Below are 12,082 nucleotides of genomic sequence, written 5' to 3' on the forward strand. Positions count from 1 at the left end.
ATTGGTTGGCATTTTGTTCATATGGGGGTAACAAGCCACTTCAAGCTCTTTCAGCCCATTCTTTGAATCCTTCAACGGAGGTCCTGTTCTCAATTCAGTGATTTGCTGCTGGCATTCGCCTCTGTATTTGCCATATTCTGGCTGTGTCTCTCAGGAGGGATCTACATCCAGTTCCTGTCAGCCTGCACCACTTTGCTTCATCTATCTTATCTAATTGGGTGGCTGTATATGTATGGGCCACATGTGGGGCAGGCTCTGAATGGGCGTTCCTTCAGCCTTTGTTCTAAACTTTGCCTCCCTATTCCCTCTCAAGGGTATTCTTGTTCCCCTTTTAAAGAAGGAGTGAAGCATTCACATTTTGGTCATCCTTCTTGAGTTTCATGTGTTCTGTGCATTTAGGGTAATTCAAGCATTTGGGCTAATAGCCACTTATCAATGAGTGCATACCATGTGTGTTTTTCTGTGATTGGGTTACCTCACTCAGGATGATATTTTCCAGTTCCCTCCATTTGCCTATGAATTTCATAAAGTCATTGTTTTTGATAGCTGAGTAATATTCCATTGGGTAGATGTACCACATTTTCTGTATCCATTCCTCTGTTGAAGGGCATCTGGCTTCTTTTCACTGTCTGGCTATTATAAATAAGGCTGCTATGAACATAGTGGAGCATGTGTCTTTGTTATATGTTGGGGCATCTTTTGGGTATATGCCCAAGAGAGGTATAGCTGGATCCTCAGGCAGTTCAATGTCCAATTTTCTGAGGTACCTCCAGACTGATTTCCAGAAAGGTTGTACCAGTTTGCAATCCCACCAACAATGGAGGAGTGTTTCTCTTTTTCCACATCCTTGACAGCATTTGCTGTCACCTGAGTTTTTGGTCTTAGCCATTCTCACTGGTGTGAGGTGAAATCTCAGGGTTGTTTTGATTTGCATTTCCCTTATGACTAAAGATGTTGAACATTTATTTAGGTGTTTCTCAGCCATTCGGCATTCCTCAGCTGTGAATTCTTTGTTTAACTCTGAACCCCATTTTTTTTATTAACTTGAGTATTTCTTATTTACATTTTGAGTGTTATTCCCTTTATGAGGGGAACACTCATAAGGAAGGGGAGGGGGGAGGGATTAGGGGGACGTTTGCCCGGAAACCGGGAAAGGGAATGACATTCAAAAAGTAAATAAGAAATACTCAAGTTAATAAAAAAATAAATAAATTTTAGCACTACAAAAAAAATAAGGGCATTTTTGCCTTATTGTTCTTGAAGACCAGCTTTAGCCCGCGATGGTCTGATAGGATGCATGGTATTAGTTTTACACTTGTGTATCTGTTGAGGCCTGTTTTATGAGCGATTATGTGATCAGTATTGGAGAAAGTACCATGCAGTTGTGAGAAGAAGGTATATCCTTTTGTTTTAGGATAGAATATATCTGTTAAATCCATTTGGTTCATGACTTCATCTGTCTATGTCTCTGTTTAATTTCTGTTTCCATGATTTGTTTATTGATGAGAGTGGGGTGCTGAAATCTCCTACTATTATTGTGTGAGGTGCAAAGTGTGCTTTGAGCTTTAGTAAGGTTATTTTTATGTATGTAGGTGCCTTTGTATTTGGAGCATAGATCTTTAGGACTGAGAGTACAATTTGGTGGATTTTTCCTTTGATGAACATGAAGTGTCCTTCCTTATTTTTTTTTTGATGACTTGTGGTTGAAAATCATTTTCATTCCACATTAGAATGGCTACTGCAGCTTGCTTCTTCAGATCATTTGCTTGGAAAGTTGTTTTCCACCCTTTTACTCTGAGGTAGTATCTGTCTTTGTCTCTGAGGTGTTTTCCCTGTAGGCAGCAAAATGGTGGGTCCTCATTGTATATCCAGTTTGTTAATGTGTGTCTTTTTCTTGGAGAATTGAGTCCATTGATTTTGAGAGGTATTAAGGAATAGTGACTGTTGCTTCCTGTTTTATTTGTGTTTGGATGTGAGATTATGTTTGTGTGCTTGTCCTCTCTTTGTTTTATTGCAAAATGATTAGTTTCTTGCTTTTTCTAGGGTGTAGCTTGCCTCTTTTTGTTGGACTTTGCCATTTATTATCCTTTGTAGTGCTGGATTTGTAGAAAGATATTGTGTAAATTTGGTTTTGTCATGGAATATCTTGGTTTCTCCATCTATGTTAATTGAGAGTTTTGCAGGATACAGCAACCTGGGCTGGCATTTGTGTTCTCTTAGGGTCTGTATGACATCTGTCCAGGATCTCTTGGCTTTCATAATCTCTGGTGAGAAGTCTGGTATAATTCTGATCGGTCTGCCTTCCCATGTTACTTGACCTTTTTCCCTTATTGCTTTTAGTATTCTTTCTTTGTTTTGTGCATTTGGTGTTTTGACTATTATGTGACAGGAGGAGGTTCTTTTCTGGTCCAATCTATTTGGAGTTCTGTAGGCTTCTTGTATGTTTATGGGCATCTCTTTCTTTAGGTAAGAGAAGTTTTCTTCTATGATTTTATTGAAGATATTTACTGATCCTTTGAGTTGGGAGTCTTCACTCTCTTCTATACCTATTATCCTTAGGTTTGATCTTCTCATTGTGTCCTGGATTTCCTGTATGTTTTGGGCCAGTAGCTTTTTCTGTTTTACATCATCTTTAACAGTTGTGGTGATGATTTCTATGGAATCTTCTGCTCCTGAGATTCTCTCTTCTATCTCTTGCATTCTGTTGGTGTTGCTTTTATCTATGGCTCCTTGTCTCTTCCTTTGGTTTTCTATATCCAGGGTTGTCTCCCTTTGTGCTTTCTTTTTTTTTTTTTATTATTAACTTGAGTATTTCTTATATACATTTCGAGTGTTATTCCCTTTCCCAGTTTCCGGGCAAACATCCCCCTCCCCCCTCCCCTTTCTTATCGTTGTTCCCCTCCCCACCCTCCCCCCATTGTCCCCCTCCCCCCAGCAGTCTAGTTCACTGGGAGTTCAGTCTTAGCAGGACCCAGGGCTTCCCCTTCCACTGGTGCTCTTACTAGGATATTCATTGCTACCTATGAGGTCAGAGTCCAGGGTCAGTCCATGTATAGTCTTTAGGTAGTGGCTTAGTCCCTGGAAGCTCTGGTTGCTTGGCATTGTTGTACATATGGGGTCTCGAGCCCCTTCAAGCTCTTCCAGTTCTTTCTCTGATTCCTTCAACGGGGGTCCTATTCTCAGTTCAGTGGTTTGCTGCTGGCATTCGCCTCTGTATTTGCTGTATTCTGGCTGTGTCTCTCAGGAGCGATCTACATCCGGCTCCTGTCGGTCTGCACTTCTTTGCTTCATCCATCTTGTCTAATTGGATGGCTGTATATGCATGAGCCACATGTGGGGCAGACTCTGAATGGGTGTTCCTTCAGTCTCTGTTTTAATCTTTGCCTCTCTCTTCCCTGCCAAGGGTATTCTTGTTCCCCTTTTAAAGAAGGAGTGAACCATTCACATTTTGATCATCCATCTTGAGTTTCATTTGTCCTAGGCATCTAGGGTAATTCAAGCATTTGGGCTAATAGCCACTTATCAATGAGTGCATACCATGTATGTCTTTCTGTGATTGGGTTAGCTCAGTCAGGATGATATTTTCCAGTTCCAAACATTTGCCTACGAATTTCATAAAGTCGTTGTTTTTGATAGCTGAGTAATATTCCATTGTGTAGATGTACCACATTTTCTGTATCCATTCCTCTGTTGAAGGGCATCTGGGTTCTTTCCAGCTTCTGGCTATTATAAATAAGGCTGCAATGAACATAGTGGAGCACGTGTCTTTTTTATATGTTGGGGCATCTTTTGGGTATATGCCCAAGAGAGGTATAGCTGGATCCTCAGGCAGTTCAATGTCCAATTTTCTGAGGATCCTCCAGACTGATTTCCAGAATGGTTGTACCAGTTTGCAATCCCACCAACAATGGAGGAGTGTTCCTCTTTCTCCACATCCTCGCCAGCATCTGTTGTCCCCTGAGTTTTTGATCTTAGCCATTCTCACTGGTGTGAGGTGAAATCTCAGGGTTGTTTTGATTTGCATTTCCCTTATGACTAAAGATGTTGAACATTTCTTTAGGTGTTTCTCCGCCATTCGGCATTCCTCAGCTGTGAATTCTTTGTTTAGCTCTGAGCCCCATTTTTTAATAGGGTTATTTGTTTCTCTGTGGTCTAACTTCTTGAGTTCTTTGTATATTTTGGATATAAGGCCTCTATCTGTTGTAGGATTGGTAAAGATCTTTTCCCAATCTGTTGGTTGCCGTTTTGTCCTAACCACAGTGTCCTTTGCCTTACAGAAGCTTTGCAGTTTTATGAGATCCCATTTGTCAATTCTTGATCTTAGAGCGTAAGCCATTGGTGTTTTGTTCAGGAAATTTTTTCCAGTGCCCATGTGTTCCAGATGCTTCCCTAGTTTTTCTTCTATTAGTTTGAGTGTGTCTGGTTTGATGTGGAGGTCCTTGATCCACTTGGACTGAAGCTTTGTACAGGGTGATAAGCATGGATCGATCTGCATTCTTCTACATGTTGACCTCCAGTTGAACCAGCACCATTTGCTGAAAATGCTATCTTTTTTCCATTGGATGGTTTTGGCTCCTTTGTCAAAAATCAAGTGACCATATGTGTGTGGGTTCATTTCCGGGTCTTCAATTCTATTCCATTGGTCTATCTGTCTGTCTCTGTACCAATACCATGCAGTTTTTATCACTATTGCTCTGTAATACTGCTTGAGTTCAGGGATAGTGATTCCCCCTGAAGTCCTTTCATTGTTGAGGATAGCTTTAGCTATCCTGGGTTTTTTGTTATTCCAGATGAATTTGCAAATTGTTCTGTCTAACTCTTTGAAGAATTGGATTGGTATTTTGATGGGGATTGCATTGAATCTGTAGATTGCTTTTGGTAAAATGGCCATTTTTACTATATTAATCCTGCCAATCCATGAGCATGGGAGATCTTTCCATCTTCTGAGGTCTTCTTCAATTTCCTTCTTCAGTGTCTTGAAGTTCTTATTGTACAGATCTTTTACTTGCTTTGTTAAAGTCACTCCGAGGTACTTTATATTATTTGGGTCTATTATGAAGGGTGTCGTTTCCCTAATTTCTTTCTCGGCTTGTTTCTCTTTTGTATAGAGGAAGGCAACTGATTTATTTGAGTTAATTTTATACCCAGCCACTTTGCTGAAGTTGTTTATCAGCTTTAGTAGTTCTCTGGTGGAACTTTTGGGATCACTTAAATATACTATCATATCATCTGCAAATAGTGATATTTTGACTTCTTCTTTTCCGATTTGTATCCCCTTGACATCCTTTTGTTGTCTGATTGCTCTGGCTAGAACTTCAAGAACTATATTGAATAAGTAGGGAGAGAGTGGGCAGCCTTGTCTAGTCCCTGATTTTAGTGGGATTGCTTCAAGTTTCTCTCCATTTAGTTTAATGTTAGCGACTGGTTTGCTGTATATGGCTTTTACTATGTTTAGGTAAGGGCCTTGAATTCCTATTCTTTCCAGGACTTTTATCATGAAGGGGTGTTAAATTTTGTCAAATGCTTTCTCAGCATCTAATGAAATGAACATGTGGTTTTGTTCTTTCAGTTTGTTTATATAATGGATCACATTGATGGTTTTCCATATATTAAACCATCCCTGCATGCCTGGGATGAAGCCTACTTGATCATGGTGGATGATTGTTTTGATGTGCTCTTGGATTCGGTTTGCCAGAATTTTGTTGAGTATTTTTGCGTCGATATTCATAAGGGAAATTAGTCTGAAGTTCTCTTTCTTTGTTGTGTCTTTGTGTGGTTTAGGTATAAGAGTAATTGTGGCTTCGTAGAATGTATTCGGTAGTGATCCATCTGTTTCAATTTTGTGGAATAGTTTGGATAATATTGGTATGAGGTCTTCTATGAAGGTCTGATAGAATTCTGCACTAAACCCGTCTGGACCTGGGCTCTTTTTGGTTGGGAGACCTTTAATGACTGCTTCTATTTCCTTAGGAGTTATGGGGTTGTTTAACTGGTTTATCTGTTCCTGATTTAACTTCGGTACCTGGTATCTGTCTAGGAAATTGTCCATTTCCTGAAGATTTTCAAGTTTTGTTGAATATAGGTTTTTGTAGTAAGATCTGATGATTTTTTGAATTTCCTCTGAATCTGTTGTTATGTCTCCCTTTTCATTTCTGATTTTGTTAATTTGGACGCACTCTCTGTGTCCTCTCGTTAGTCTGGCTAAGGGTTTATCTATCTTGTTGATTTTCTCAAAGAACCAACTTTTGGTTCTGTTGATTCTTTCTATGGTCCTTTTTGTTTCTACTTGGTTGATTTCAGCTCTGAGTTTGATTATTTCCTGCCTTCTACTCCTCCTGGGTGTATTTGCTTCTTTTTGTTCTAGAACTTTTAGGTGTGCTGTCAAGCTGCTGACATATGCTCTTTCCTGTTTCTTTCTGCAGGCACTCAGCGCTATGAGTTTTCCTCTTAGCACAGCTTTCATTGTGTCCCATAAGTTTGGGTATGTTGTACCTTCATTTTCATTAAATTCTAAAAAGTTTTTAATTTCTTTCTTTATTTCTTCCTTGACCAGGTTATCATTGAGTAGAGCATTGTTCAATTTCCAAGTATATGTGGACATTCTTCCTTGATTGTTATTGAAGACCAGTTTTAGGCCGTGGTGGTCCGATAGCACGCATGGGATTATTTCTATCTTTCTGTACCTGTTGAGGCCCGTTTTTTGACCAATTATATGGTCAATTTTGGAGAAAGTACCATGAGGAGCTGAGAAGAAGGTATATCCTTTTGCTTTAGGATAGAATGTTCTATAAATATCCGTTAGGTCCATTTGGCTCATGACTTCTCTTAGTCTGTCTACATCTCTGTTTAATTTCTGTTTCCCTGATCTGTCCATTGATGAGAGTGGGGTGTTGAAATCTCCCACTATTATTGTGTGAGGTGCAATGTGTGTTTTGAGCTTTAGTAAGGTTTCTTTTACATATGTAGGTGCCCTTGTATTTGGGGCATAGATATTTAGGATTGAGAGTTCATCTTGGTGGATTTTTCCTTTGATGAATATGTAGTGTCCTTCCTTATCTTTTTTGATGACTTTTAGTTGAAAATTGATTTTATTTGATATTAGAATGGCTACTCCAGCTTGCTTCTTCTGACCATTTGCTTGGAAAGTTGTTTTCCAGCCTTTCACTCTGAGGTAGTGTCTGTCTTTGTCTCTGAGGTGTGTTTCCTGTAGGCAGCAGAATGCAGGGTCCTCGTTGCGTATCCAGTTTGTTAATCTATTTCTTTTTATTGGGGAGTTGAGGCCATTGATGTTGAGAGATATTAAGGAATAGTGGTTATTGCTTCCCTTTATATTCATATTTGGATATGAGGTTATGTTTGTGTGCTTTCATTCTCTTTGTTTTGTTGCCAAGACGATTAGTTTCTTGCTTCTTCTAGGGTATAGCTTGCCTCCTTATGTTGGGCTTTACCATTTATTATCCTTTGTAGTGCTGGATTTGTAGAAAGATATTGTGTAAATTTGGTTTTGTCATGGAATATCTTGGTTTCTCCATCTATGTTAATTGAGAGTTTTGCAGGATACAGTAACCTGGGCTGGCATTTGTGTTCTCTTAGGGTCTGTATGACATCAGTCCAGGATTTTCTGGCCTTCATAGTTTCTGGCGAGAAGTCTGGTGTGATTCTGATAGTCTGCCTTTATATGTTACTTGACCTTTTTTCCTTACTGCTTTTAATATTCTTTCTTTATTTTGTGCGTTTGGTGTTTTGACTAGTATGTGACGGGAGGTGTTTCTTTTCTGGTCCAATCTATTTGGAGTTCTGTAGGCATCTTGTATGCCTATGGGTATCTCTTTTTTTAGGTTAGGGAAGTTTTCTTCTATGATTTTGTTGAAGATATTTACTGGTCCTTTGAGCTGGGAGTCTTCACTCTCTTCTATACCTATTATCCTTAGGTTTGATCTTCTCATTGAGTCCTGGATTTCCTGTATGTTTTGGACCAGTAGCTTTTTCCGCTTTACATTATCTCTGACAGTTGAGTCAATGATTTCTATGGAATCTTCTGCTCCTGAGATTCTCTCTTCCATCTCTTGAATTCTGTTGGTGAGGCTTGTATCTACAGCTCCTTGTCTCTTCTTTTGGTTTTCTATATCCAGGGTTGTTTCCATGTGTTCTTTCTTGATTGCTTCTATTTCCATTTTTAATTCTTTCAACTGTTTGATTGTGTTTTCCTGGAATTCTTTCAGGGATTTTTGCGATTCCTCTCTGTAGGCTTCTACTTGTTTATTAATGTTTTCCTGTGTTTCCCTAAGTGTGTTCATGTCTTTCTTGAAGTCCTCCAGCATCATGATCAAATATGATTTTGAAACTAGATCTTGCTTTTCTGGTGTGTTTGGATATTCCATGTTTGTTTTGGTGGGAGAATTGGGCTCCGATGATGGCATGTAGTCTTGGTTTCTGTTGCTTGGGTTCCTGCGCTTGCCTCTCGCCATCAGATTATCTCTAGTGTTACTTTGTTCTGCTATTTCTGACAGTGGCTAGACTGTCCTATAAGCCTGTGTGTCAGGAGTGCTGTAGACCTGTTTTCCTCTCTTTCAGTCAGTTATGGGGACAGAGTGTTCTGCTTTTGGGCGTGTAGTTTTTCCTCTCTACAGGTCTTCAGCTGTTCCTGTGGGCCTGTGTCTTGAGTTCACCAGGCAGCTTTCTTGCAGCAGACAAGTTGGTCTTACCTGTGGTCCCGAGGCTCAAGTTTGCTCGCGGGGTGCTGCCCAAGGGCTCTCTGCGGCGGCAGCAACCAGGAAGACCTGTGCCGCCCCTTCCGGGAGCTTCAGTGCACCAGGGTTCCAGATGGCCTTTGGTGTTTTCCTCTGGCGTCCGAGATGTATGTACAGAGAGCAGTCTCTTCTGGTTTCCCAGGCTTGTCTGCCTCTCTGAAGGTTCAGCTCTCCCTCCCACGGGATTTGGGTGCAGAGAACTGTTTATCCGGTCTGTTTCCCTCAGGTTCTGGCGGTGTCTCAGGCAGGGGTCCTGCCACTCCTGGGCCCTCCCCCACGGGAGCCCAGAGGCCTTATACAGTTTCCTCTTGGGCCAGGGATGTGGGCAGGGGTGAGCATTGTTGGTGGTCTCTTCCACTCTGCAGCCTCAGGAGTGCCCACCTGATCAGGCGGTGAGGTGTCTTTCCCACAGGGTCTGGGAGCAGAGAGCTGCTGCGGGCCCGGGATCCTCGGGCGTGGGACCTCCGGCAAACACAGAACGTGCCCGGTCCTAGATGAACTCTGCCTCTGTGTGTCCCGATATCACCGGGCAGCTCTCTTGCAGCAGACAAGTTGGTCTTACCTGTGGTCCCGAGGCTCAAGTTTGCTCGCGGGGTGCTGCCCAAGGGCTCTCTGCGGCGGCAGCAACCAGGAAGACCTGTGCCGCCCCTTCCGGGAGCTTCAGTGCACCAGGGTTCCAGATGGCCTTGGTGTTTTCCTCTGGCGTCCGAGATGTATGTAGAGAGAGCAGTCTCTTCTGGTTTCCCAGGTTTGTCTGCCTCTCTGAAGGTTCAGCTCTCCCTCCCACGGGATTTGGGTGCAGAGAACTGTTTATCCGGTCTGTCCCTTTGTGCTTTCTTTATTGCTTCTATTTCCATATTTAATTCCTTCACCTTTTGATTGTGTTTTCCTGGAATTCTTTCAGGGATTTTTGTGATTCCTCTCTATAGTCTTCTACTTGTTTATTTCTGTTTTCCTGCATTTTTCTAAGGGAGTTCTTTATGTCTTTCTCGAAGTCCTCCATTATCATGATCAAATGTGATTTTAGATCTAGATCTTGCTTTTCTGGTGTGTTTGGATATTCGGTGTTTGCTTTGGTGGGAGAATTGGGCTCTGATGATGCCATGTAGTCTTGGTTTCTGTTGCTTGGGTTCCTGCCTTGCTTCTTGCCATCATGCTGTCTCTTGTGTTACCTTGTTCTGCTATTTCTGACAGTGGCTAGACTGTCTTATAGGTCGGTGTGTCAGGAGTGCTTTAGACCTGTTTTCCTGTTTTCTTTAAGCCAGTTATGGGAACAGAGTGTTCTGCTTTCAGGCATGTAGTCATTCCTGTCTACTTGTCTTCAGGTGTTCTGGTGGCGTGTATTCTGAGTCCACCACGCAGGTCACTTGGAGCAGAAAATTTGTTTTTACCTCTGTTCTCGTGCCTGAAGTCGCTCCTCAGATACGGGTTTCAACTCTCTATGAGGGCAGCAACCTGAAGGGCCTGCCCCGCCTTCGCTTGGGACCCTGTGCATAGGGGCCCAGAGAGCACTAGGTGTTTTCCTCTAGAGTCAGAAATGTGGGCAGAGTGTAGTCTCCTCTGGCTTCCCAGGCGTGTCTGCCCCTCTGAAGGTCTATCTCTCTCTCCCACTGGATTTGTGTGCTTTTTGACCATGTCTCTTCAGATCTGGGCCGTGTCTGGACAGCAGGGGCCCTGCAGCTTGAGTGTCCCTATCTTCCTGTTCAGAGGCCCTATACAGTTTCCTCTTGTGCTGGGGATGCGGGCAAGGGTGGGCAGTACTTGTGGTCTCTCCCGTCCTACAGTCTCAGGAATGCCCACCTGTCTGTGTGAAGAGCTCTCTCTCCCACAGTGTTTGGGAGCAGGGAGCTGTGGGTTGGGATCAGCGAGGTTTGGTCCCCAGCTAGAAAAAGGAAGTGCCCAGTCCCAGAGGAATCTTGCCTTTGTGTGTCCTGAGTCCACCAGGCAAGTTACTTGGAGCAGAAAAGTTGGTCTTACCTCTTGTCTTGGGCCTCAGAGCCGGGCTTCAGCTCTTTGTGAGGGCAGCAACCAGAAGGGCCTGTCCTGCCTTTGCTTGGGACCCTGTGCACAGGGGGCCCAGATAGAGCTAGGTGTTTTCCTCTAGAGTCAGAAACATGGGCAGAGAGTAGTCTCCTCTGGCTTCCCACACGTGTCTGCCCCTGTGAAGGTCTAGCTTTCCCTCCCACTGGATTTGGGTTCAGGGAGCAGTTTGACCATGTCCCTTCAGATCCAGGTGCAGTCTGGACAGCAGGGGACCTGTAGCTTGAGTGCCCCTATCTTCCTGTTCCTAGAGGCCCTATACAGTTTCCTCTTGGGCCAGGGATGTGGGCAGGGGTGGGCAGTACTGGAGATCTCTTCTGCCCTGTAGTCTCAGCAGTGCCCACCTGTCTGGGCGGTGAGTCACTCTCCCACGGGGCTTGGGAGCAGTCTCCTGGCCCCTTCTATGTTTTGTATACATAGCCAAAATGTGATTTTATATTTATTTTTTTATTTAAAATTTTTACATACAATATATTTTGAGCATATTGTTTCCTCTTCACAATTCCTTCCAGATCAACCACACGTTTTGATTAAAATATGTCCTATGAATGTCAAGTGTGGATTTTTTACTTGTTGCATGCTGTTAGTGCTTATAAATATCAAATTTTTGGAGTATTTCATATTTTGGACTACAAGATTAGCAATACTAAATATGCGTTATTATTTGTAAGTCAACCCATTGTATGGTAGTACCAATTCCACTGGACAGATGGGAAAATTGACTCACAGATGTTGAGGTACTTTTCAGAGATTTCCTTATATAAGTCTATACTGGGCTGTCAAATCTGGACAGCCTAACTCTATGGATTGTGTTCTTAAATGTCATGGACTTCTGCTTCACAAGCATGTGAGCACATGTGCTTGTCTCCAGCAGGGGAGATGTTTCCATTTGTTTATACTTGTCCCTTATTTTTTATTCTCAGAAAAGCCTATGAATATCACTGTCTCTCCAGAGGGGCCAAGCCCTCCATTTGGTAAGTTGTCTTGTCCATATCCACTTTGTTTGCATCACATCTCTTCATGCAGAATATTTTCCTTGTGCATGGAATCTGTAGATCTATAATTTTGGAGCCTGGTTCTTGAAACATTAAGGGGAGTAGAATATTAATATATGAAGGTTCAGAATTTGTCAAGAAAATTTAATGAGAAGGTTGAAAATTTCCAAATAGTCAAATAAGGACATTCCTCATATCCCTCACTCTCTTACAGATATCTTCTTTTATAAGTCAGTAATATAGTAAGGTATTGATTGTATCTGAGGAGAGATTGTATTAGGATTCAGGAAGAGATCT

At 42.2% G+C, this 12,082-nt stretch overlaps 1 protein-coding gene across 3 annotated transcripts in view; it reads left to right on the forward strand.

The window, feature by feature from the left end:
• Gp6 (glycoprotein 6) overlaps positions 1 to 12,082 on the forward strand; it is a 63,821-nt gene that overhangs the window by 47,776 nt on the left and 3,963 nt on the right. For all 3 annotated transcript variants that reach the window (XM_087589775.1, NM_001438695.1, NM_001427838.1), the window contains one exon: positions 11,714 to 11,764. In XM_087589775.1, the coding sequence (XP_087445901.1) occupies positions 11,714 to 11,764 (51 nt within the window). The remainder of the gene's footprint in view (positions 1 to 11,713; positions 11,765 to 12,082) is intronic.

Source organism: Rattus norvegicus, chromosome 1, assembly GCF_021556685.1.
Source record: "Rattus norvegicus strain SHRSP/BbbUtx chromosome 1, alternate assembly SHRSP_T2T, whole genome shotgun sequence".
In the NCBI taxonomy this organism is placed as follows: domain Eukaryota; kingdom Metazoa; phylum Chordata; class Mammalia; order Rodentia; family Muridae; genus Rattus; species Rattus norvegicus.